The sequence below is a fragment of the Terrapene carolina genome, unplaced genomic scaffold (assembly GCF_002925995.2).
Source record: "Terrapene carolina triunguis isolate 2854851 unplaced genomic scaffold, T_m_triunguis-2.0 Scaffold111, whole genome shotgun sequence".
Lineage (NCBI taxonomy): Eukaryota > Metazoa > Chordata > Testudines > Emydidae > Terrapene > Terrapene triunguis.
Genome location: NW_020664462.1, coordinates 5,903,828 through 5,931,305, shown reverse-complemented (window position 1 = coordinate 5,931,305; position 27,478 = coordinate 5,903,828). Strand labels below are relative to the sequence as shown.

General features: G+C 48.8%; 1 protein-coding gene across 1 annotated transcript in view; it reads left to right on the top strand.

Annotated features, from left to right (window-relative positions):
- ZBTB47 (zinc finger and BTB domain containing 47) overlaps nt 1–27,478 on the top strand; it is a 102,637-nt gene that overhangs the window by 56,053 nt on the left and 19,106 nt on the right. Inside the window, exons 2-3 of the mRNA XM_024215222.2 lie at nt 13,932–15,305; nt 25,207–25,354. Of these exons, the coding sequence (XP_024070990.1) occupies nt 13,932–15,305; nt 25,207–25,354 (1,522 nt within the window). The remainder of the gene's footprint in view (nt 1–13,931; nt 15,306–25,206; nt 25,355–27,478) is intronic.

The window sequence follows — 27,478 nt, the reverse complement described above, 5'->3', positions numbered from 1 at the left end:
GAAGGTGATAAGGAAAAGGCATAATGAGACCCTTTGGCTGGAAGCTGACGCCTCAGACTAGAAATAAGGTGCAAATTTTTAACAGCGAGGGAAATTAACCATTACATAAGAATAAGAACGGCCAATATGGGTCAGACCCATGGTTCATCTAGCCCAGGATCCTGTCTTCTGACAGTGGCCAATGCCAGGTGCCCCAGAGGGAATGAACAGAACAGGCAACCATTGGGTGATCCCTCCCCTGTCATCTGGCAGTCAGAGGTTTAGGGACACCCAGAGCATGAGGTTGCGTCCCTGAACATCTTGACTAGCGGCCGTTGATGGACCTATCCTCCGTGATCTGATCTAGTTCTTTTTTGAATCCTGTTACACTTTGGCCTTCTCAACATCCCCCAACAACGAATTCCACAGGTTGACTGAGTGTGGTGTGAAGAAATACTTCCTTCGGTTTGTTTTAAACCTGCTGCCTGTTAATTTCATAGGGTGACCCCTGGTTTGTGTGTTATGTGAAGGGGTAAATAACACTTCCTTATTCACTTTCTCCCCACCAGTCATTTTTCCTCTCCGTTTTTTTTTTCTGCGCCTCCCCTTTCTTTCTGTTCCTTCCCCTTATATCCTCCCAAGTACATGTTAGGCCAGTGATTACCACTGAGGTGTCACAATCCCCCAACAGTAAATGTTTAATTGCTCATAGCTGGGCCTGCAGCCGCCTTCATGCTGCAGAAACACCAGTGACCAGGTGTCTCAGCCTCTGACAGCCTCTTTTACTCTGCTGCTTAGCCAGGGTGGCATATTTGGGTTTTTGTTGATTTGGGGTATACTTTTAGTTTGAGCCTCTATTTGGGTGTTTTTTAAAGTTTCCATGCGGCTCGCAGGCATTTCACTCTTGTGACTGTTTCTTTTAATTTCCGCTTATCTGGCTTCCTCATTTTGATATATGATATAACTTCCCCCTTTTGAAGTTAAATGCTACTGTGCTGGGGTTCTTTGGTATTTTCCCCCCTCCAAGGATGTTAAATTTAATTACATCGTGGTCACCATTGCCGAGCCGTTCCGCTATCTTGGACCAGATCCCGTGCGCTGTTTAGGACTAAATCAAGAATTGCATCTCCCCTTGTGGGTTCAAGGACTAGGAGCTCCAAGAAGCAGTCACTCGTGGTGTCTAGAAACTTTATCTCTGCATCCCATCCTGAGGTGACACGTACCCACTCAATATAGGGATAGTTGAAATCCCCCATTATTATTGGGTTTTCTGTTTTTGTAGCCTCTCTAATCACCCTGAGCATTTCACAGTCACCATCACCATCTTGGTGGGCTGGTGGTCGGAAGTATATTCCTACTGCTGTACTCTTTATTATTCAAGCATGGAATTACTATCCATAGAGATTCTATGGTACAGTTTGATTCATTTGGGATTTTTACTATTTTTGACTCTACGCTTTCTTTCACATATAGTGCCACACCCCCACCAGCCTGGCCTACCCTGCCATTCCCATATATTTTGTTCCTGTATATTTTGTACCCTGATATTACTGTGTCCCATTGATTATCATCATTCCACCAAGTTTCTGTGATGCCTGTTATATCTATATGGTCATGTAAGACCAGGCACTCAAGTTCACTCATCTTAGTGTTTAGACATCTAGCATTTGTACACAAGTACTTATAAAATGTGTCAGTATTTAGTTGTCTGCCTTCATGTGATGTAATTGTATGGGATTGTTTTTCATTTGACTGTTTCTCTTCAGTTCCTACCTTTACTTTATCAACTTCTATCCTCTCCTCTTTACTCCAATACATAGTATTCTTTTAATAAATCCTCCCCAAAGAGATGTCTTTGTCCAAACCATGTAATCCTCTGCACCTGTCAGCGTTCCCTAGGGTTGCCAATTTTGGTTGGACGTATTCCTGGAGGTTTCATCACATGACACCATCTTTAATTAAAGATTAATCTTTAATTCCTGGAGACTCCAGGGCAATCCTTGAGGGTTGGCAACCGGCCTTTTACTTTTACATGTCAGGAATCTGTTCTGTTTTGGTTTAGGTGGCGCCCATTGTTCCTGTACAGGCTCCTCCTTTCCCAAAATGTTCTCCAGTTCCTAACAAACCTAAATCCCTCCATCGTCTCTTCCACACGCTGAGACCCTGCAGTTCTGCCTAATAGGTCCTGCGCATTTCACTGGAAGCATTTCAGAGAATGCTACTATAGAAGTCCTGGACTTCACTCTCTTACCTAGCAGCCTAAATTTGGCCTCCAGAACATCTCTCCTACCTTAGGGTTGCCAACTTTCTACTCGCACCACACTGAACACCCTTGTCCTGCCCCTCCTCCTAGGCCCCGCTCCTTCTCCGAGGCCCTGTCCTCCGCTCACTCCATCCCCCCCACCTCTGTCACTCGCTCTCCCCACCCTCATTCACTCGCTCTTTTTCACCGGGCTGGCTCGGGGGGGTTGGGTGCAGGAGGGGGTGAGGGCTCCGGCTGTGGGTGAGAGCTCCGGGCTGAGGCAATGGGTTGGGTGCGGGAGGGGGTGAGGGCTCCGGCTAGGGGTGCGGGCTCTGGGGTGGGGCCAGGGATGAGGGGTTTGGGTTACAGGAGGGGGTTCCGGGCTGGGGGGCGGAGCCAAGGGTTTCGTAGCATGGGAGAGGGCTCCAGGCTGAGGCAGGGGGTTGGGGTGTGGGAGGGGGTATGGGCTCTGGGCTGGGGGTGCAGGTTCCAGGGTGGGCCCAGAAATGAGGGGTTCGGGGTGTGGGAGGGGGCTCCGGGTTGGGACCGAGAGGTTCGGAATACAGGAGGGGGCTCTGGGCTGGGGCAGGGGGTTGGGGTGCGGAAGGAGGTGCGGGGTGCAGGATCCGGGCAGCACTTACCTCAGGCAGCTCCCAGAAGCAGCGGCATGTTGCCCCCCCTCCCTCCCCAACTCCTACACGGAGGTGCGACCAAGGCAGCTCTGCACACTGCCCTGTCCGCAGGGGCTGCTCCCTCAGCTCCCATTGGCTGTGGAGCCAGCACTTGGGGTGGGGGCAGCATGCAGAGCCCCCTGGCTGCCCCCTATGCCTAGGAGCCGGAGGGGGGACATGCTGTTGCTTCCGGGAGCCATGTGGAGCCACGGCAGGCAGGGAGCCTGCTTTAGCTCCGTTGCGCCGCCGACAGGACTTTTAACGGCCCGCGCATTCTGGTCGAAAACGGGACTCCTGGCAACCCTATCCTGCCTAGATGTAGCATGACCACTGGCTCCTCTGCAGCACTGCACAGAAGTCTGTCTAGATGTCTCAATAGGGCTGCAACCTTGGCACCCAGCAGGCAATTCACCATGCGGTTCTCCCCATCATCACAAACCCAACTATCTATATTTCTAATGATCGAATCTCCCATAACTATTGCCTGTCTCTTCCTAATATTGGGGGTCCCTTCCCCCGGAGGGGTATCCTCAGTGCGAGAGGATACCATGACATCATCTGGAAGGAGAGTCCCAGATATGGGATCATTTCCTCCACTCCAGCTTGATCTTCTTCCTCAAGACTTTTATCCTCCCAAACAAGGCTGTCAGTCTGGGGGTGGGACCACTCTGCTGTGTCCCAGAAAGTCTCCTCTGTGTACCTCTCTGTCTCCTGTAGCTCCTCCAGTTCAGCCACTCCGGTCTCCAGAGCCTGTACTCCGTCTCTGAGGGCCATGCGTTACCTGCACCAAATGCACCCACCTGCCCACAAGGCAGGAATCGCACATGTTGCATTTGGTGCAATAAACTGGACAGCCCCCACTCTGCTGCTGGATTATTTTTACGCGTGCAGAGGTCTTGTTTGTTTGTTTGTTCTTTGTTTTTTGGGGAGGGATTATTGGCCTAAATTGAGACTACGTTTGTTAGGTGTATCTGCCTCCCTCTCAGAACTCCCCTGTTTGCGGCTCCTGTTCGCGAGCCAGCCATTGGAATAACTTATCTAGGAACACTGTGGAGTCTCCATGGCTTGTGGTCTTTAAGTCAAGACGGCTGTCTCTCTAAAAGAGTTGCTATAGCTCAAACGGGGCTTGATGCAGAAATCGGGTGAGGTTCTAACGCCTGTGTTATGCAGGAGGTCAGACTAGATGACCACAGTGGTCCTGTCCGGCCTTAGAACAGGGGTTCTCAAACTGAGGGTCAGGACCCCTCACGGGGTCACAAGGATATTACGTGGGGGGTCGCGAGCTGTCAGCCTCCACCCCAAACCCCGCTTTGCATCTAGCATTTATAATGGTGTTAAATATATCAAAAAGTGTTTTTAATTTATAAGGGGGGTCACACTCAGAGGCTTGCTACGTGAAAGGGGTCACCAGCAGAAAAGTTTGAGAACCGCTGCCTTAGACTGTATGAATCTATCCCTAGAGTTGCTGCTTAAATACCCTATGCTGTCCTAGCTGTGGACAGTCGCAGGTGGCAGACGCTTAAGAGGGAGGGGTTTCTCTCTTGCTGGGGGTGATTAGATCCCCGTCTGGCACTGCTCCCGAGCTGCAAGACACATTGTAGGATTTAGGGACTTTTACTATTCGAAAGGAAAGGAAAGTACAGCTAGAAAGGGAGCAACCAATTATACCGTTCTCTAGCCTCGGGCTGCTACTATACAGCTGCAGCATGACTTTAAATTTTTCCAGGTGATGCCTTGCCTTAGGCAACAAGAAATAAAACAACTTAAATCATCCTAACCAGGGCTGATAATGAGTTAAATAATGTGAGTTGGAGTGTTATGTACTGTAATTGTGTAATTGCCTTTAACAGGTGTGTGGGTTTGGCAGGCAGGAGGCAGCACCTTTTGAGAGACTGCTTTGGGAACTTGTGCTGCGCCCTGTTCTCTGTCCAAGAACACAGAGGAAGCTAGGCCAGCTGCTCTTCAAGTGAGCAGCAAACCCCCCCCACTGACTTCAATCAATCCATTCTGGGGCTGACCTAGGAGCCCTGAGTGAAAATGTTCCCAGGCAGGTGGCTAAAGAAACCAGACTTGACTCATGAGGCTGAGCAACATCTGCCGTATTTTCCATTATTTTCCATTAGCTTGAGAAGTCGCTATTGATTTGTTCCGATGGTTTGCTGACCCTGCTGGGCAGAGGTGCGGGGCATGAGAGGATGAGTTATCCCAGTTGCTTAACAACACAGATTTCATTCAGGAAAACCGCCCTGCTTACAGCTTTCTTTTTCTTTTGAGTCTTCATTTAATGGATGCAAAAAAGACCAAACTTTTGGTTTTGAACTCTTCACCATGCCAGGGGCCCTCTCATTCTGCAAGGTATGTACTTATGGCTAGGGGGTCAAGAAGACAATGCCATCTTCCATCACAGCGAGAGAAACCATGTTGGATAAAGTAGCCACGTAACTTAGCACTGAGGTGAAGTGGGGGGGGGGAAATGGGAAACGTAGCCTAGTAAAAATTAGAAGCTAGTATACATTGTGACGTACTAGCGTTGGGTGTATGAGTGAGTGATGTTATCCTGTGGGCTACTTGTAGACAAGGGATATATTACTTCTGTCTGAGGTAGCACAGTGCAGTGGTTAGGGGGCTAGATTGGGACTTGGGAGAATTGCGTTCAACTTCCTGCTTTATCACAGACTTGCTGAGTGACCTTGGGCAAGTCGCTTTGTCTTTCTGTGTCTCAATTCCCCACCTCTAAATAGACAAGGTGCACAATGTACTAAGGGTCAGGGTGGATTCTCCATCACTGGCAATTTTTAAGTCAAGATAGGATGTTTTTGTGACAGATCTGCTCTAGGAATTTTTGCGGGGGCGTTCTCTGGCCTATGGGATGCAGGAGGTCAGACCAGATGATCACAGTGGACCCTTCCGGCCTTGAAATCTAGGAATCGATGACGAAAGTGAGGCTGTCATGGTTTACAGGGCAAGCTGCACTTCTGGCCCCCCTGAGGGTAGCGCCTCAAGTCTTGGGCCTCTTGCTCTTTTCCTGTGTCCGGGTGGAGTTCTCCATTCTTCCCCTCTCAGACCATGATCTGGTGACACCACTGAATGTTGCTCTGCAGGTCCGACTGGGTGCAGGCACCCGCTTTTCTTCCCTTGGGGAGCCAGTGACCTTCATAAAACCATGTGATTTTTATTTAACAGTAGGAACAAGCACTAGAGGGAAAATGATTGTACATTAACAAACAGCTTGTACACATCTATCTTACCTAAAGGCCTACCATCCCAGAAGGGCTGCCTGGCCTAGATTCTCCAGACACGTTCCTGGGCCTGATTCTGGTTTCCGTCTGGTTTCCCCTGCACTCCCCAAGACACTCTCTGTCCTGTTAAATCTTGCCAGCCTTCTTTGTCCTACAGGAGTCTTATTCAAGTCTTGGTGAGCTTTGGCCTGTGCTGGTCGATCCAGTCCGGTAGGCTCAGTCGGGGTTTGAGCTAGCATCACTGGACTAATAGTCCTTGCATTGTCCCTTTAACAGTCTTCCGTGTCAGCTGGTAGCTGTCTAGGTCATCCTTTCCTTCTTCCCTCTACTCTCGACTGAGTGAGAAATACTTAAACCCAAACACAGAAAACACCATCCCGATAGCCAGGCCCAACATGCAGCAGTAATAAATTCTCACAGGGCAGTTCCATATTCACTAGAGGGGATAATACATTCCCTACCTTACAGGGGTGTTGTAAGCAGAAATACAGTAAATAGCGCGAGGTTCTCAGATACCCCGATGATAAGGGCTGCATAAGTGCCTAAGGGCTTTTCTACGTGGGAAAGTTTTAGCAGTTATCCAGGTATCGTTCTACTGGTATAGAACAATCCCTCCAGCGTATGGCTGCTCTATTATTCTGCTATAAAAGGGTTGTTTTCAGTTTAACTTACACGCTGTCCCAAGCAGCATGAGCTAAATGGAAAAAAAAGGTACTCTTACACCAGAATAAGTGGTGTGCAGGGGGTTACACCAGGATGGCTATTTCTGGTTAAATTCACACCTTTGGTTATATAGAAAAAACTTTCCCATGTAGACCGGCCAGGGATGGATAGAGAGATACATACTCTCACCTAAGGGCGCTCTGAAGTAATAAAGGGCTGTAATTTTTATCCCCTAGAACTGTAGGACCAGCGTTCTAGCCCCAGCTCCCCGTGTGTGTGTGTGTGTGTGTGTGTTTTAGACAATAATTGTTTCTTGTCTGCAACCTTTGGGTTTATCTCACTGTAATGTGTGTCTGTGTGTGGGCGTGTGTACGGTGCAGTATTTCACTGCAGTATGCAGCGAACACTGAGCGCCGCTGAGGTTCTGATCATGCTCAGCTCAGAGACGCTAAGTGGTAGCAGGGGAGCGAAGCAGCTGAAATCACTACAAGCCTACGTGCTCATTTGGTTCCTTTTGTGGTTTGAGGAAAGAAGCCAAATGGACCCTCAAGTCTTTTACTATAAATTCCAGCTCTTGGGATGAGCAGGAGGAACGCTGTGCCTGCTGCATGCCTGCGGTGATTGATGCCGAGTGCATGCTGGCTCTCTTGTGACTTTCCCCAGACTTAGTGTGAGATGTACGTGGTGTGTGCCCGGTGGTGCCTTTCCCCTGGATCCTGCAGTGTCACAGCCCATGTCGAGGAGGAAGGAGCATGGCACTTGCATGCTGCCGTTCTTGTCTAGTCGTTCGGGGCCCGATTCTCATTTACGCCAATGCCCCTTGGCACCGCTCTGGCAGGGTATAGGAGCCTTCAGGTGGGTGTAAGTTTACTCTCCCTGTAAAGCCCCGTTTACACTGCCAGTGTGGGGCCAAGAGGGCGATCGTGTAGATGAGAATCGTGCCCTTGGTCTTCAGAGCTGCTTCTGAAACAGATGAGGTTTGTGTGGAATGTGGTCTCCCCTCTCCATACGCCCACATAACACCTGTTAATTCCCAGCTGGAGGGGCTGTGCTCCCACAGCTGGAAAATCACGCTGGCCCCTGCTCAAGCGGTTAACGAGTCGGGGGGAAATAATTCCCGTCTGTCCATCATCAGAACCATTTATATATAACCTTGCTTATAAATGTACCCTCCAGGAGCTGTGTGGAAGGCCCTGCAGTGGGAGTTCTTTCAGCTGGCCACAGGCTAGGAATGACGAAATGCAGAACAAACTGCACCCCCGCTGCCCTGCCAGCCAACATGCTCTTGAGAAGGCAGGAGGGGTGTTCAGTCCTCAGGGCCCATTCAGCTCTTGGAGGCTTTGCTGAAACTGCTGACAAGGGTCGGTGCTCTGGATGACTCTTTCCTCTGCAGGGAGGGTCTTGCATACCCGGGCACTCTATATACAACTCTACCCCGATATAACCCTGTCCTCGGGAGCCAAAAAATCTTACCGTGTTATAGGTGAAACCACGTTATATTGAACATGCTTTGATCCGCTGGAGCGCTGCTTTACCGCGTTATATCCGAATTAGTGTTATATCGGGTCGCGTTATATCAGGGTAGAGGTGTACCTGGGAATGTGGCCACATCATGTGCTGCTCCCCAATGGAGAGAGGTTTTATTTTAATTCTTTTTAGCCTCCCAATGCGATTGATGCGTCACTGAACTGGTGGCTGAAAAACTCCTAACTCTTAGGGCAGGTCTTCACTACGGGGGGGAGGGGAGGGGTCGATTTAAGATACGCAAATTCAGCTACGCGAATAGCGTAGCTGAATTCGACGTATCGCAGCCGACTTACCCCGCTGTAAGGACGGTGGCAAAATCGACCTCCGCGGCTTCCCGTCGACGGCGCTTACTCCCACCTCCGCTGCTGGAGTAAGAGCATCGATTCGGGGATCGATTGTCGCGTCCCGACGAGATGCGATAATTCGATCCCCGAGAGGTCGATTTCTACCCGCCGATTCAGGCGGGTAGTGTAGACCTAGCCTTAGAGGAGCTCACCAGGTGCCGTGGTGGATCTTCTACTACTTGGAGACTTGGTCAGTGCTGCCTTTTGTGGATAGAGCATTGAACTGAGAATCAGGAGACCTGGGTTTCTATTCCTGGCTCTGCGGCTGGCTTGCTAGTGACTTTGGGCAAGTCGCTTTGCCTCCGTCCGTCTCAGTTTCCCCATCTCTAAAAGGGGGATATTGATACTGGCTTTGAGGTCCATTGATGACAAGCACTGTGTCAGCGCTGGGGATTGTTACTATTTTATTTAAATCCGGATAGGACATCTCTCTAAAAGTAACGCTCTAGCACAGCCACAAGTTACTGGGCTTGATTCAGGAATTACTGGGCGAACTTTGGTGGCCTGTGTTATGCAGGAGGTGAACCTAGATGATCACAAAGATCCCTTCTGGCCTTTCCACCGTGAACGTGAGCCATTGGCTTCCTCTGGATCTCGTTTGGTTTGGTTTTCCCCTTGCTTTACGGCCAACGTGCCTCAATTTGGATCTGGAGGCACTTTCCCTGTATCAGTTCATTCAGTCTCTTCTATTCTACATAGGTTCTTATACTGCGCTCATCACAGTAGTATCTGTGTGCTTATCACAGTCATGCATTAAGTGACTAACATCTGTCACATGTTGTTTGTTCTCTCAGCCTCTCCCCGGGGGAGAAGTGTATGCAGTTTTTGTAATTTTTTTTTTTAATATAGATACTTGTTGCTCTGTGTTTTATATTAGAGAAGGCGAGGTCTAAGAAATGCACCTTGCACTGGGAGCAGAAGGTGGTGAGGTTTGTAACGGCCCTTAGTTCCTGGGGGAGTTCATTTCACAGTCTCAAACGAGCCCCTCAGAAAGCTGTCTCCTGCAGACAAGCTTTACCCTGATCGTAGAGAGTTCCACTGTGCCAGAGGAGCGGCGTTGTCGACCATGGTCTTCATCGTGGAGCTTTAGATGGACTTCTAGATAGCCAGGGCCCAGGCCATTGAGCGCCTTGAAGATAAGGACTGGGACCTTGAAGACTGAGTTGCTCTTCTCCCAGTATAGAGAGCAGAGGACAAGCTGGATGGTTCATGGTAGTCTGTGTTGCTGAGGAAACATGCAGCGTTCTGTACTCGTTGGAGTTTCCTAAGCACTGAAGTTTTCATGCCCAGGTATATCACATTGCTATAGACCAGCTGAGAGGTGATGGGAGCGTGAATAACTGAGTCTAGGTCACCCTCTGCCAGGATAGGACCGAGTCTCAGAGCCAACCAGAGATGATAGAAAGCATTACTCATGGATGTTGCTCTGTGAGGGCTCAGCATCAGCAAGGAATTCGGGAGTACTCCCAAATCACAGACTGAATTGACCAGTTGTGGGCGTGTACTTTTAACCAAAGGAGACTGCATCATGCTGGCAGCTGACTCTTCAAAATGCTTTCCTCTGCCCACCAGCATGGCCTCTGTCTTGCTCAGTTTCAGCTTCAGTCAGCTGTTCTTCCTCCCTGAGCTGATCTTGTCCAAGCACTGGGCCTCCTTGGTGGCAGTGGTGTGGTGGTGAAGGATCAGGTAGAGCTGTGTGCTTCTCCAAAAGCAAGAACACTGCATGAGGCGCCTAGCCAGCTGTGCAATGCTGTGCTCCGTGGTGGTGAAATATTTTCTTCCTGACCCTGGTGGACAACAGCTTCCATCCTGAAGCATGAAATCTGATCACCTTGATCTTCTCCTGCATGATTGTAAAAGTTGTTGGTCGTAAGAATGACTTTTCCCTCCTTAAAACAAACTAGCTGCAGTATTTTACTTGCTCTCCTGCAACAAGTATCAGAGGGATAGCCGTGTTAGTCTCGATCTGTAAAAAGCAACAGAGTCCTGTGGTACCTTTAAGACTAACAGATGTATTGGAGCACAAGCTTTCGTGGGTCATGCGTCTGACGAAGTGGGTATTCACCCACGAAAGCTTATGCTCCAATACATCTGTTAGTCTTAAAGGTACCACAGGACTCTCTGTTGCTTTCTCCTGCAACAGTGAGTTCCACAGGGTGAGTAAGTGGCACGCCTGTGTGTGTATTTCCTTTATTTGTCCTAAGGCTAACGAGTAAAATTTGAAAATGTCTATGGGATTTAGGTTTCTGCGTCCCGTTGGAAAATGGGGCTTATAGGCTCCTTTGGCAGTTTTACCCCAAATGTTCAGATTTGGGTATTTAAAGTTAGGCACCTAAATTCTTATTTAGACACCTAATTTTCAGAGACTTGGCTCCTCATGCGCGTGACTGAGTCCTCATCATCTCTGAAAATCACGTGTCTGCAATAAGAATTTAGGGGCCTAACTTCAAACTGCCCAGGTTAGAAATTTTTGTTAGGCTTAAAGTCACCAGTTCTTAATTGAATTGAGTATTTGGGCTGAAACAGCCCAAAAATATATATATATATAATATACACACACACACACACCTGGGTACCAGGGAGATCAGTGCCTTAGTGATACCTTAGTGATACCTTGTACCTGGGGCAGGGAAAGGGTTAATCTTTCTAGCATCTGAAATGTTCATCCAGAGTTCTAGGTCACTTCCATATTCCGACTAAATCTCTCCCTCGCTGCCCCTCTGCCAGGACCACAAGAAGCTGGAAGGTAATTGCCGCTCACAGATACAGCTGGAATTACTTTCGCTGGGAGCCCATTGCTGCTTGCGTTTCTCAGCGCAGTTGTTAGGAGGCGTCTTTAATCCACGGCTTGCGAATAAAAAGCACAACCGTTCTAATAACTGAGATTAGTTAGTGCTGCGTGTTGGGGTGGGGGAGGCCAGCAATCTGGCATGCATGCCTCTCTAGCAGCTAGGCCTGGATTCTCCTGGACATCCTCTTATCTCATGACTTTATTATGGTGGATTTTTGATCAGTTGAAACAAAGAACCAAGGGGCTAAAGCTATAAAGTGCTCTGAAGACATCTGGCCTGACTTACGCTAAGGATGCTTTGAGCCATTCCAGGAGCATAGGGGGAGCCTTAAAGTGGTTGGAACAAGCTCTCTGGTGCAGCGAGGCTGCCTGGCTGCTATGGAGTAGCTCTCCGCCAGCCCAGCTCACAGCCCCAGCCTCGGAGGAAAGGGCTGGTGGGAAATTTTCCATCAGAACTGTTTAGCTGGAAAATTGGGTTTTCAGCTAAACTCAATTTTTCACAGAGACTGTCTGCTTTCCACACACAATTTTTTTTGGGGTCAAAAACTCAGACTCAAACATTGAAATATTTTGACTGAAAGCCACAAATGGCATCATGGGAGATGTCATTAGACCAGGCATCCCGGCCTAGAGAGGAGAAATCGGAGCATGAGTTACCTGAACGACAACTCCCATGAGGCACCAGGGCAACGTATCCAAAGTGGAATATTTTTGGTTTTGGCTAAAATAGTTTGAGTTGTTGCTTTTTCTCCAAGGAGTCGAATTTTTCTGTTGAAAATTTGGGGTTTTGGAGAAAATGATTCTTTTTTTTCACCAAAATTTTCTGTAGAAAAAAGCCCCTTTTCTGACTGGCTCTTACCTAGGAGGCAGATTGGGGGCATGGTCAGAGAGCACTGCCCCAAGACTGTTCTGTTTTTCGTACAGCCCCGAGGCTGCTGTGCCATACGGTGGGTGTTGGGCAGGTCCCTGAACAGCCCCACAACGCAGGGAGCAGGGCCGGTTGGGAAATGATCTTTTGTTCCTGAAAAACATTATGATGAAAATTCTTTTCATTTTTTGTTGTTGAAATTTTTCTACAAAAGTATTTTTTCCCCAAATTTTCATCAAAAAACTGGAAAATCCTAAGATTTTTGGCCAAAATCTGGATTTTTTTGTTGTTGTTTTATTTTCAAATGTTTTACAGAAATATTTTGATTTTGGGGCTGAAACTTTCAGGTTGTGTTTTGACATTGAGAACCTGAAGAATGTTGCTGGCAACCGATACGTCCCATGAAGGTTTCCGTTTTGACAACAAAGCCATTTTTCATAGGAAGGAAAAAAAATTTGAATGAAAAACATTGACCAGCCATAATGCGGAGTGCAAAGGTAGCTTAAAGTCCTCTTTATCCCCTATCTGCATGCTCTGTCCCTCCCTCAAGTGCCGCAAGAGAGCAACTGGGAGTTGGGCCCATTCCTTCTGGGCATTTGGGGCATATCAGGGATGAAGATACTAGTATCTAATGTGCTGTAGTGGAGATGGACCTCAATCCGAACCCAAATCCCCCCCACCAGTTGGGGGCGTTCTGATCTGTGTCTGGACCAGGCCCGCGTCTCTGCAGTCGTAGTCCAAGTGACTTTGCCCCTTTGCTTAGTGGCTCAGTTGCTCCTTCGTCTCCATTTCAAACGATCACTTAAGCCCGTTCGGCGCTGCGTTGGAATGGTAATGACTGACAGTTGATGGGGTGAGGGTGGGCAAGGCGTTTCGCCGTTCGTGGTGACATAGGTTTGGTGTTCTCAATCCAGTTCCCAGGGAACAGGTATCCATTGAGCCACAAATTGCGTTTGTCACAAATGGTTGACAGTTTCCTCAGACAGAGGAAGGTTTGAACTGGCGTGAACTCCCTTTCACACTGTGGATGAGACTGTGTAGCCAAATTCTTAAAGAACTCATATTAACATCAACATGGGGCTTTGTCTCCCTCTAGTGGCTGGACCTTGTAAGGAGGTTTGAGTCAGCTGTTGCATTTATGGACCTGGGCTTTCAGCTCAGGCAGTAGAGCTTCGTTCTTTTGAATCCGGAGGTCTGCAGAGATAACCAGAGCATGGTGGGTGGGTAAGGACATAGGGACAACCCATTCTCTCAAGTCAAAGACCCACCACAGCAGATAAGAATAAAGCCTGATGCTTGCAATGGGCTTGTCATCCAGGGATCTCAAAGCAGTTTATGGAAGTGGGCAGATATTATTGTTCCCTCTTCACAATTGTGGGGGGACAGACATGGGAGGTGGTGGAGCCCAGGGCCATGTTACGGAGAAGTTATCAGTCATGGAGTAGAGCCAGGCGTATTAGTTATCAGTGTGGTGGTCTGACTACTAGGTTAAGCTGCCTCCCTTGGCATCTAGCTTCTGTTGTCAGGGAGGGAAGTGAGGGACCATTTAAAGGAAAGGGTTTTTCGCTCCTGAATTCTTGCATCTCCTTTCTTCTCTCTCCCTGCAGCTGATAGTTGAAAAGACAACTGACTACCCTTCCGCTGAATACTCTCTGGTGGAGGATGTAGCCCTCCACTTCACGTGTTTGATGGACAGACTGAACGAGCAGCGCCTGTTTCAGCCGGACCTGTGCGACGTGGACATCGTCCTAGTTCAGCAGAAGAGCATCTTCCCCGCCCACAAGGGGGTCCTTGCCGCGTACAGCCAGTTCTTCCACTCTCTCTTCACCCAGAACAAGCAGCTGCAGCGGGTAGAGCTCTCCCTGGAGGCCTTGACTTCCCAAGGCCTCCAGCAGATCCTCAACTTCATCTACACCTCCAAGCTGCTGGTGAACGCCTGCAATGTGCAGGACGTCCTGAACGCCGCCGCCGTGCTGCAGATGAACAACATCGCCTCCTCCTGCCAGGAGCTCATCAACACCAGATCCCTCAGCCTGGCCATGGCCAGCGACATGGCCCTGCCCCCCGACGCCTGTGGCAACTCTGTCCCCCCGCAGTACTACTGTGAGATTAAGCAAGAGGTGGACTCTCTGCACCCCAAGATCTACGCCCGGGAAGGAAACGATCCCTACTCGGTGCGAGTAGAGGACAGAATGGGTGGAGACGGCAACCAGCACCTCCCGGCTGTGGCTGCCAAGCAGTATTACAAGGAGGAGAAGGACAGTGGCCTGGCCACCATGTGTAAGATGGAGGGCGGGGAGTCTGAGGAGGATCTGGACAGCCAGAGCTCTTATAACCGGGAGCAGATCATTGTGGAAGTGAACCTCAACAACCAAACCCTCAATGTGTCCAAGGGGACGGAAGGGAAGCCCACCGCCAACGAAGCTGCCGCCGTGATCAGCCGACCGGACGGGGATGGACGTGACACCGAGGAGGAAGGGGAGGAGGAAAACGAGGAAGCGGGGGAGGAGGAGGAGGACGCTGAGGTGGGGGAGGAGGAAGAGGAGGAGCACAGCGAAGAGGAAGACCTGGAGGAGACCACCGAGGAGGAGGAGGAAGAGGAAGACGACGAAGAGGCGTCCGAAGTGAAAAGGGAAAAATCTGGGCAGCCCCGCAGGGGGAGCAGGTCGTCCAAGGCCACCAAGTCCACCATGTCCACCAGGTCCCAGGATCTGGCCAAGGTGGTGGAGGAAGAGGAGGGCCAGCGTGGGAGGAAGAGGAAAAAGGAGCAGGATGGGCTGGGCCCGAAAGTCAAGCTGGAAGAGAAGCAGCACTACCCCTGCAAGAAATGCCCCCGCGTCTTCAACAACCGCTGGTACTTGGAGAAGCACATGAACGTCACCCACAGCCGCATGCAGATCTGCGACAAGTGCGGCAAGCGCTTCCTGCTGGAGAGCGAGCTCCTGTTGCACCATCAGACGGACTGCGAGAAGAACATCCAGGTGAGCCGCCGTCATGGCCCGCCTGGCCCCAGGGCGCTGCAGAGGGGCCCGGGCGCTCTGTGCCACCGCCTGGTGACATGCCAGAGGTATGCGGGGATTGGGCATCGTACTCTCCCAGCAGAGCCACGAGTGATGCTCCGAGTACTCTGAGATAGCGGCTGGTGCTCCTTATGGCAGTGAGGCTTGTGTGTGTTGTCCTGGGGCTCTAGTGATACCAGATCTTACTTTGGCTCCCCGTTACCCCGCACATCCCGATCCCTAGTGGGTGGGGAGGAGAGGCAATAAGTGATCTACCCTGCGTGGCTCTGACTGCCTTATAACAGGAACAAAACCACTGAGGTACAGTAGAGGCATGGCCCAGAATACTGCTGTGTCCTGTGGGGTCACTGTAGCCTTCTGAGCTGTTGGTGCAGAGCTTTGTATTTTAAACAAAGACAGGCACAAGTGGGGCTCTGTCCCGCTTTTTCTGACTGAAAGACTGGGAGGGCTGGGGGGCAGGGTTGTCCCTAAATAACAGGGTCTTTGAGAGGCAGGAATAAAAATGTAAACATGGGGGTGAGGGTAGGGGGTAGGGAATTGAAAGGATCCTGGATTGAAAGCTGCGTGCCCTGAAATTATAGAATCATAGAATATCAGGGTTGGAAGGGACCTCAGGAGGTCATCTAGTCCAACCCCCTGCTCAAATGCTATTAAAGGGGCTCATAATGAGGATTAAAGGCTTGGCCTAGTGTCAGAGCGCACTGGCATGGCACCTTATAGTGGGCAGGCTGTGGGCACAGAGAGAACACAGCATAGGAAGCTAGGTGACGTAAGGCTGTGATGAATGGCTGGCGCCAATGTGTTTGAAGCCCGTGTTAACAGTAGCATTGCAGGTCCATAGCTCTGACACCAGAAAACTTCCCACCAGAAAACATCCCACTGCTCTGACATCACACCCACAGGAGCTCTCTTACTTTAAGGCAGTGGTTCTCAACCAGGAATATGCATACCTTGGGGGTACCCAGAGGTCTTCCAGGGGGTACATCAACTCATCTAGACATTTGCCTAGTTTTACAGCAGGCTACATAAAAAGCACTACCGAAGTCAATACAAACTAAAATTTCATACAGACAGTGACCTATTTATACTGCTCTGTATAGTATACACTGACGTGTAAGTAATATTTATATTCCAATTGATTTATTTTATAATGATATGGTAAAAATGAGAGAGTAAGCAATTTTCAGTAGTAGTGCGCTGTCACACTTTTGTATTCTTATGTCTGATTTTGTAAGCAAATAGTTTTTAAGTGAGGTGAAACTTGGAGTACGCAAGACAAATCAGACTCCTGAAAGGGGGACAGTGGTCAGGAAAGGTTGAGAGCCACTGCTTTAGGGTGTTGACAAATGTCAGTTGTAGAACTGCAGTGCCAACTGCTGGAAAGAAACTAAATTGCAGCACTGCAGCGAGTGGACAGTGGTATGCATCCTCGTGTTATTGTGTAAACGTGAAATATGAGCAACAGGGAATCAAGGAAAACGCTAGGTTTCTGTGACCCCAAACCACTCAAGCATTGCTCTCTTGTTCTGCAGTCACTGCCCCCTGCCTCCCAGTGTGTTACACTGAGACACAAGGAAATTCCTTATCTACCGGTGTGAGTGTCTTGGCAACAAGGGTTTGTCTGGTACAATTAGAATCTCGAGCAATGATGACCAAGGATTTTATCAAGGTTGTTTAGTATGTAGACGAGAGGAAAAAGTAAAGCTAATTTCTTTGTGTATATTTACGTGTACACACACACACACACAGCATAACCCCACAAACAGAGCACAACCCTCTCCCAACACACACAGAGCACAACCCTTGTATCCAAATGCCCTGATCCAAGGAACTGCTAGCAGGTCTGTTTCCGATATTCCCTACCAATTTACCCAAATACATAACAGTGTCACTCAAGCAATTCGGATAATCCATGATGCTACTGTATATAGGTACTTATCTAATGTTTCTTGTCATTTTCATACATATACTTAGGCCTTGTCTATAGGAGAAACATTGCACCGGCTTATCCAAACCGATTTTAAAAATCAGTCAATCAATCCAGTTACATTGATACAAACTCTTAACATAGACACACTTCAGCCAATTTAACCCTGTCTTAAATTGATTTAGCTTAATTTGGAAATTTGCTGTGTGAGATAAAACAGCTTTAATTCTTGCTCTAAATCAGTTTAGCTTTTGTGTCAGCGAATTTCTGAATTCAGTTAAACTAGTGTAATCCTTGCTTAAATCGCTTTAAGTATGTCTGCTTTAGAGGTTTGTACCAGTTTAACTAGTTTTAATGGATTCTTAAAATAGATTCAGTTAAACCAATGCAACTTTTCTAATATAGACCAAGTCTTCTTTAAGAGTAATTTATTGGCTGGCTGCTACAGTGGAACAATACAGGTGACATGAACCAATCAGAACCCAGGAAAAGTGTAATAATGCTGAATGCTGCAGCTGCATTGATTAATCAGTAAAAGTGAATTTTTAAAAAATTCTCCAACAAATCTTCTAATCCATGTTGAACTGTTTTATATGATGCTGTCATGACTAATATATATATCCTAGACAGTCCCATGCTATCCTTCCAGTGCTTGAGTGATTTATTTTTAAATTAATCCAGCTCTGATCTTGTGTGGGTTATCCCTAAAACTATAGCTCTGGGCAGTGAGGTTGGTGAAGCCACGTAAAATTCGAACTCTTGCCCTTCCATTACCCACGTGTGAGGGATACTGAGGGATAAGGACTGGGCGTAAAAGACGCAGGAAGTATAGGAATGCAGAAGGTTTCAAATAAGATAGGTTCACTCTAAGCATAAATAACACTGCTTATAACCAGCTTCTTGTGTCGCTATTTCTGGGGGAATTAGGGAGGCACAGTACAGGCCCACCATGGTTGCGAATCTCCCACAATGGAGAAACCACATAAGAAGGGGGAAAAAATGGTCCATAGTTATGGGTAAGGCTACGATGTAGTCATGGGTATTTCTAGTAAAAGTCATGGACAGGTCATGGGCAATAAACAAAACTTCACGCCCCTGACCTATCCATGACTTATACTATAAATATCCCTGACTAAATCTTGGGGAGTCACTGCTGTGGGGAGAGGCGGCACCAGCCATGACATCAGCTGCTGGGGGCTGCCGGAGTAGCAGCTGCTCCGGCCACCCTGGAAATCGCTGCTCAGGTGGCCCTGGGGCTGCTCCAGCAGCAGCCGGTGTGGCTGGCCCCAGAGCCAGCTGCTTGGGCGACCCTGGGGTCAGCCACACTGGCCGCTGCAGAAGTCATGGCGGTCGCGGAAAGTCACGGAATCCGTGACTTTCCGCCACCTCCGTGACAGACACAGAGCCCTAGTTATGGGCCACGTTCTGGTATCCTTACTCAGCCTGAAGAGTATTTTATCCCAAGCGTTCCTATTGACGTCAGCAGGCCAGATCGTCACCTGTTGTAAGTCAACATAGCTCCATTGAAGTCAATAGATACATCAGCTCCACCAGCTAAGGTTCAGACCCATGTGCATCCACTCGTAAGAGTAAGGCACTGCTCAACATGAGTTCGACTATCAGAATCTGGTGCTAAGGTCCTGAGACTGAACTTAAAGCAGAGTTTAAACTTCTGTGTACTGAATGAATTACACACAAAAAAACCCTACATTGAAATATTACGGTTGCAATCTCCATCATTCAAAAATGTCAGAATTAAGGTTGTCTGTGCAGCCTTAATTCAGCCCCTTGCATGTATGCATTATGGTACAATCTTTTTAGATGATCAGATACTGTTTTTTTTTCACAGGACTCTTGGCTCATTCAGTGCACAGGATAGTTATTCAGTATTTGGGTTTCTCCTCATAGTTCAGTGTGCACCCCTGTGTTATTTTACTGCACACTATTCAAACCCCGCTATGAAGATGGAATCATTAATGCCCTTATGGGCTTTTCTGTGGCCCACATCATTGTCTATCCAAGTGCTGCACAGACAGTCACCAGTCTATCTTCACATCACCCGGGGAGGTGCAGGGATGGTATTATCCCCATTTTACAGAAGAGGCACTGAGGCACAGAGAGATTAAGGTTAAAAGTTTTCAGTGATTTTGGGCAACCAGTTTGAGGCAGCTAGGACCTGATTTTTCAGAGTACTTTGCATTAAATAGCAATTTATGTGTTCAGGGCACAGCTCCCATTGACTTCACTGGCAACCATGAGTGCTCAACACTTCTGCAAATCTGACCCCAGGGTCTCAAGATGGCACCCAGAAAATGAGGACACACAATTAGTGACTGCCTGTGAAAAGTTTGATTGAAGTGATTTGTCCAGCATCACATAGGCACTGTGCAGCAGAAGCAGGGATAGAATCCAGTTTCCAGGGCAGCATTCAACTGCCTTAATATTGTAACCATGGGTGTGTCTACACTGCAACACCCGTAGCTGGCCCGTGTCAGCTGACTCAGGCTCATAGGGCTTGGGCGGCGGGGCTGTAAAATTGCAGTGTAGACGTTTGGGCTCTTACAAGAGGGGCGGGTCCCAGAGCCCAGACTCCAGCCTGAACCGAAATGTCTACACAGCAATTTTTAGCCCCACAGCCTGAGCCCTGAGCCTGAGTCAGCTGACACGGGTCAGCAATGGCCATGCTGCTGGTCTTTTGTTCCAGTGTAGACGTACTCACAAGGCAGGAGTCCTGCAGAAAAAATGGTAAGTGATCATGTAATTAAAGATTGTATCATAATGTATATGCACACGGGAACAGAATTAAACTTGTAAAGACAACCTTAATTCTGGCATTTCCTAACTTTTGAGTACTGGACTTCAACCAAAATTGCAACTTTTCTGAGAATTTGCAGGCAAATATTTTGATTGGTTTGAATTTAAACTAATCTATTTTATAAATCTACATACAAATCATTGTGCCTGTGAAGGATTTTTGCCTGGTACTGTTTTCTTGTACAGTTGAGCCTTTTTTTCTTTTAAGTCTTAGTGCAAATCTATAGAAGTTTTTTGTGCGTTTTTGTGGTAAAATAAGTATTATGAGCGAATTTATGTTCTTTCTGCGTCTGACAGTGATGCTAAGCTTGTACGGCAGTGAGACGTTCAGTTCTTTGATCTGTGCATTGAGGGAATAGCATTGTGGAATATGAAGAGTGCTGTGACATTGTGCCGGCTTGGGGAAAGTACGAGTATCTAACCTGAAGGAGGTTAGAGAGTAGGGCTGGTTGAAAACACATGGATGACTTTTTTTTTTTTTCAACACGAAATGGCTTTCTGAATAATACGAATGTGCTGGACAGTGCTCAGAGCATAACTGGGATTGTGTAGTTAATGAGGTGGTTCTCTGTGGGATGTCCAGAAGCTGCAGAAGTTGGAAGGTGTGTAGTGAATGAAGGAGGGGACTGCAGGAGGAGAAAGGAGGGTCTTGTGGCTAAGGCAAATGCTGCCCTGAAGAATTGGAATCAGTCCCCGCCTCTGCCACTGAGATACTACATGATGCTGGGCAAGTCACTTAAACCAAACTTCCCAGGTGGCCATTGTGTCTTCTTTAGTTCTTTCTTTCTGGGTTGTCCGAACTTCAGACACCTGGGGTGTGACTTGCTGAAGTGCTGAGCACTCCCAGTCTGAAGTCAGTGGGAGCTTTGCTTTGAACATATAAAGCGCTAGCTCTGGGGTCGGCAACCTTTCCGAAGTGGTGTGCCGAGTCTTCATTTATTCACTCTAATTTATGGTGTCGCGTGCCAGTAATACATTTTAACCTTTTTAGAAGGTCTCTTTCTATAAGTCTATAATATAGAACTAAACTCTTGTTGTATGTAAAGTAAATAACGTTTCAAAATGTTTAAGAAGCTTCATTTAAAATTAAATTAAAATGCAGAGCCCCCCGGACCGGTGGCCAGGACCCGGGCAGTGTGAGTGCCACTGAAAATCAGCTCGAGTGCCACCTTCGGCACACGTTGCCTACCCCTGCGCTAGCTAATGCAGGGGAAGGAAAGCTCATTTTCCAGAAGGGCTGAGCTATGCGTTGTAGCCAGAGCGCTGAACGCTGAAGGCAAGGCTTGAAAGCACTCTGATAACGTGCAGCTCCTGGGAGAGAGATGGGGAACTGAAGCAGTAGACACATCTGATCCCATCCCTGAATGGATCCCACAACACTTTGCACACTTGGCTAACTGATGTCGAGCAAGGCTAGGCAGCGATTTGGGCAGGCAAGGGAGAACAGTTTTCCCTCCACACTGAGAATGCAGCTAAACTGGGATTGACCGAATAAAATGGCCAAAAGTGGAGTTAAGCCCGGATGCTAGATTTAACACATCGGTGATTATACAAAGTGACCCGGGGTCTTCAGTGACCACATAGGTTTGATTTTACAAGCCCCATCCAAATTACAGCATGTGCTGCAGGGCAGTGCCCCCTCTGCTGGGGCTTTGATTCAACACCGGGGTTACCTTGGTGAGTCAGTAATTCGTCACGTCTTTCAGCGGTCTCCAGACCTTGGGGGTTTCCCATCCAAATGCTGGCCAAGTCCAACCCCGTTTAGCTTCTGTTCTCCCCAGCCCTGGCGGCCAGAGGTGGCGTGGCGGCGGAGCGGAAGCCTATTGAGCTGGCACCATGAGAAGCAGACAGTGGGTTAATCCCTGCAGTTCTGCCCGTGCTGTGAGCTGTGCTCCTTAAATGGGTCTTGAAACCAAATTTGCTGTCAGTCTCTTCAGGGAATGTGACAGATACAAACTTAGGGACGTGGTGGGGGTGGGGATTAGCAAAAAGAGAGGGTCTTGGGAGGCCAATAAAAGATAGCTGTTGCCTGTGAACTGTGATTTGGCGCTGTGTCCCTATGTCTCATTGCTGCTGGGTAAGCACAGCCCGGGGATTATAGCAAGCGGCACTGTCCTGTCTCTGACTCCTTCACGGTAAAGATGTGTTCAGGACGCTGGGATGCTTGATCATCCGAAGTCAGTGATTCCTTAGCAATCCTGTGACTTGCCTATTCCAAGGGGCAGCTCTTTTCCCCCGGAAAGTTATCGCCTGGAAGTGGAGCAGAGAGCGCTAGAGCCAGACTATGGCTCTGCGAGCCGCTGGCTGTTGGCTAGGGCTAGTAGGAAAACACATGTAGTTCTTGAGCAGGGTGGAGCAAGGTGATATGCCTGTGCATGGCTTAGTGCCTCTAGGGGGCAGCACCTTGCGCAGCTGGTGTGGTGGGGCAGTTCGCATCTTTGCTCTTCCCTGCGTTCTGCTCCTATTCATCCCTTGCCCTAGGCCCTGCAAGAGGCTGTTGAGCAGCAGCAGATCTGCAAGAGACAGAGGTGCTGCAGGGAGTGGCGTGGTAATCCAACAGGGGCACTCTTCCCTGGGTGCTGAGGTTGGTGCTGAGCCAGCGCCCAAGCCTGGCAGTAGAGGGCATTGTGCTGAGAGAGGCCCTCTTCTGAATGTGACATAAAACTGAAGCTGTGGCCGACTGGCCATTAACGATCCCATGGCAGTTTTATGGTCAGATTCCCCTGGGATAACTATATCCAGCCTCCGTAAATCCCTCCTGCAGTGACAAGTGGGATCCGTATTCTGGTGTTCTACTGTGTTAAACTACCCGCCCCCCAGAGAAGGCTGCAATTCAGTGCGGGGACAAAGCGCTCCCTGTGTGTACTGTAGCAATGAGTGGAGCTTGTCATGAAAGAGTTTGGTGAAGCTGTATCGACTCCCCTGCTCGCTCTTGCCCTCAGTGACACTCATTCACGCTGTCATTCCCCTTCGCGGTGATGGCTCCCAGCGAGAGCGTCAGGGGAGCGGTGAAGGTGAAGCCTCGCTCATGGTGCCTGACAGGTCAGTTCCAGCCGATCCCCGGAGCTAATGAAATCTGGGGCTGCAGTGCCTGCTCCTGCAGGAGGACTGTAACCTGTAGGGCAGCGTGTGGTAAGTGGCAGATTTAGGACTTTGTGGGGTTCTTCGTGATCCGGTGCTAGCTGGAAAGACAGTGAAGGAAACCTGGGCATGCGCTGGGCTCTGATTGCGAGGCTATAGGCGGTTATGCCATGTGAGCGTTATTAGTTACATTACGGTAGTGCCCTGGAACCCCAGTCAAGGAGCAGGGCCCGCATTGTGTTAGGTGCTGTACAGGCAGGTAACACAGACAGTCCCTGCCCCAGAGAACCCATGGTCTTGGCGATTCTGCGCCCAGCCGATGCTGATGTCTGGCTGGACTCCTTTGGGATGGCTGCTGCTTTCGTGCTAGGCCTGAGCCAGTGTGGGAGCTGGTATGGCCTCGGGGGGGAATACAAGGAGCTTGCATGCAGCGGCAGACGAGCACTGGCTGAACACATTGCATGCTGGGATACCACCATCCCCAGCTGGCAGGCAGCCCAGGGAATCTAGTGCCCAAGGACAAGGCGGTCCTGGCGCAGGCCCCACACTGTAGTGCAGCTAGCAGCTGGGAGGGCGTCTCCAGGCTCTCTCCGCCCTGTGCCTTCCCCCTCCCTAGAGCATGTACAGCCACTAGCCTGAAGCTGACGAGAGAGAGAGGCTGAGCCAGGCCAGTCTAGGAGGTTCTGGCTGAGGTTTGCTCAGTCTTTCTGTTCATTTGAATCCAAAGCGAAGCTCCAGGGGATACAAGCTCAGGAGGACCCTAATCAATCCTGCAAACACCACTGGGTTTTGGGTCGATCCCTCCAGCGTTGCTGATGGTTTGAAGACACACAGCCTATGGCTTACGTTCCGAACGACACCCCAGGCTTGCTGGGGTCTAGGATATCCATCTTCCTACCCATGTGCCGCTGCTTAGTCCGTTCACCGTAACTCTGTTTGCCTCTCGGCTTGCTAAAGTAACGATGGTAGCGTCCTCTGCCCAGGGGAGGAAAGAGAGGATCTGCACAACAGCAGGTGCCCAGCCTCACCGCCCCACATGTCCCACTGCCTGGGATCCAGCCCTCATGCATCAGAACTGCAGTGGATCTACAGCACAGGCCCTCAGCAGCCAGCACCTACGGTGAGAGCAGCCAGCGCTGCACCCTATAAACTAGGGCTGGTCAAGAATTTTCCCTCAAAACTTTTGTGACAGCAAATTGGATATTCTGCTCAAGCTGAACGAGTACCTTGGGGCTTTTCGACCAAAGGTCACCATTTTCTGAGAGAAAATTTCAAGAAACTCAGTTTGTTTTCATTTTTGGCAAAATGTTCCAGGCGCGGGATTATCCCATTTCCCGACCTGCTCTGCTACAACCATGTGGTCCCCATTGGGGTAGCCAGCTCTGTTGTCTGGTGCAGAAGGGCTGGGGTGGGGCGTTGCTCTCTCCTTCTCCATGCACTCTCCTTCTCCTTTGGAGCACGATTGACCTTGTAGAACTCAAGTGGGCAAGAGGAGTGTGATTGTCAGGAGTGCACAGGGGAGCAGCATAGAGTGAAAAAATTCTGTCTGGACTAGGGTGACCAGATGTTAAGGGGAAAATATCGGGACTGCCGTAGGGGGAGCTGTTTTTTTTTTTTTTACACTCACCCGTCTGGGAGTTCGGCAGCAATTTGGCGGAGAGCCCTTCAGTCGCGGACGGTCTTTGGCGGTATTTTGGCGGCGGGTAATAAACCTTGCCGCCAAAGACAGAAGCACCGTCCGCCACTGAAGGACTATCCGCCGAATTGCCGCCGAAGACCAGGAAACAAAATATCGGGACAAATGGCGTCTCGACCGTACTCTGGACAGGATGCGGGACAAACTCCTCAAAATCGGGACAGTCCCGATTTTATCGGGACGTCTGGTCACCTTAGTGTGGACCCCCTATCATACCCACCCACTGTAAGGCGACAGTTTATCCCATGATGCTACGTTTAATTTTGTAAGCTGGGGACCCTTCCCTGTATATTTCCCCCTCTGGCGTATTTCAGCCCCTGTCTTATTCTTCTCTTCCCTTGCAGTGTGTGACGTGCGGGAAAGCGTTTAAGAAACTTTGGTCTCTGCACGAACACAATAAAATTGTCCATGGCTACGCGGAGAAGAAGTTCTCCTGTGAAATCTGCGAGAAGAAATTCTACACCATGGCACATGTGCGGAAACACATGGTTGGTGAGTGCATGGGTGTTTGTGCTGGGGCTGCGGGGGCATCACGCTTAATGGAGATGCAGTTTAACCCTATCCCTAGACTGCGCTGAAGAGGTTTCCCACATATCTCTTAAAAAACTGAAATTAGAGCTGGTCAAATGACAGATTTTTCAGTTCATTGGCAGTTCTGGAAAACGGGGAAAAATAGGTTCCAGTTGAATTAAATGTTTTATTAGACAAAATCAAACCATTTCAATTCTGACCATTTTTAATGTTTTTGAAATTTTTAAATAAAATTCGTTTCAAGCCAAAAAATTGAAACGGGTTGTTTAACAAATGTCTAAACAACATGTTTTCATTTTTCTGAATTGCTTTCAAATGAACAATTCAGCGAAACTAAAATGTGAATTCGTGAAACGTTTGGGTGTTGTCAAACCTGCATTTTTGCTTGAAAAAAAAGATTGGCCGAAAAATGTCACCCTAAATTAAATGTATGTGTTCTCCGGAACTAGTTGATGGAGGAGATGAGAGACGGACGCTTTAGAGACAATGCTGTTTTCCTTTTGCTAATAAAGTTCCTTGTTGAGCGTTAGAAGAAAGCGACTCTTATGGTGAGTCTTTACCATTGGCAGGTTGTCGTTGTCACACTTTCAGTGTAACTGCACCTGTATTTTCCCTCTGAGATCCAGTTCAGGAGTGCCCAGTCTGGTCTCTGGCCTCCAGCCATCACCTGTCTCTGGGTAGAGACCCTTGTCCCACTCCCTTCTGACTGGCGGTTTATGGCTGCGCAGCTCCCTGCCACACCCTGTGGTATCTCCAGCAGCTCTGATAGACACCTAGCCCCCTGCTCTTTAGTTTCTCTCCAAAGACAATGACAAGGTTTTTTTACCGGTGACCACACAGCTCTTCCAAAGGTCCTGTCTGTTTGCTGAATCAAAAGGAAGCCTATTTAAACTCAACCTTTTATACCCGAAGTCTTGCTTTGTCTCCCAGCCTCCTGAAAACGGGTAAAATCAGTCGCTCCCCCAGTGCCCCAGGAGCTCAGGCTTCAAAGGCTGGGAATCTACATAGCCAGCCTTGAGATTTTGCATAAATCACCCTCTGGTAATTCCATATTGCGCAGGAAACCAACTCAACAAGCCAAGAACACTCAAATACACGTCGCCCGTATTGGTGCAGAGGGCTATGAATAGTCTACAGCTCATACTGTTTGGTCCGTCTCAGAAGAATGGCTTTTTGAGGTTTTCCTGATTTAAACATAAAATACAATAGGCCCGCCCCAAAGATGCTGCGTATAGTTGCAATATCTGTCACAGGTCTCAAGTGGCTTGTGACAGAATTTAAGTGTGGGTCTGCTCAGAAAAGGGACTATATAAAAATGACCCTTTCTTTTCAATGGCTTTCAATCAGAGTCAGAGGAAACTGCGGCAGGACGAGCTTTTAGTGCTTGTTAGCCCTGCAGAACCAACCCAGCTATGGGAGGGTGAGCTAGGGTCTCTTCCTCCTTGTGCATGATCGACAGGATTGTTAATTAAGTTACATGGTCAGAGGCTGCTCTTCAGTTATTGAGGACGGTGGGGCTTGAAAGGAGTAAGAGCAGGCAACATGTGGTCTGCTGGTTATATGCAAGAGAAGGAAAGACTCCAGCTGGACTCTGAGATCCCAGGATGAGTTTGCAGGGCTGTTGGTTAGGGAAAAGCCTCTCTTTACTGAGCAAGTTTCACCTGGATTTATTGAAAGACAGTAGTTACTACTCTTTATTAAAGAGAAACAAAATAGGAGACAGCACAATTTTTTGTTTCAAAATATTAAAAGCGAGGGTGATCAATCCAAAAGTTCAGAGAATACACTGGCGGCTAGGCAGCGCGGCCAGTGAGTTATGAGAGGTGTGTGTATTGTTTCATAAAAGTTATCGCTCTTTATTTAAAATCGCTTCATGCCATTTGCCCCCTCTTTCCCGAGCTAGCTCAGCTGTTAATCTAACACAGACATTAAGTAGCTCCATTTCTCATTCATTCCCATGGCAGCCCTCTGAGGTACAAAGTCCGGATCGCCTTACTTTGGCGTGCCAGCGATGGGCTCCATCTGGAGGGAGCACCGGGGCGTTCTCACTGTTACGGTCACTTTGTATCACCTTCCCCTTCAAGT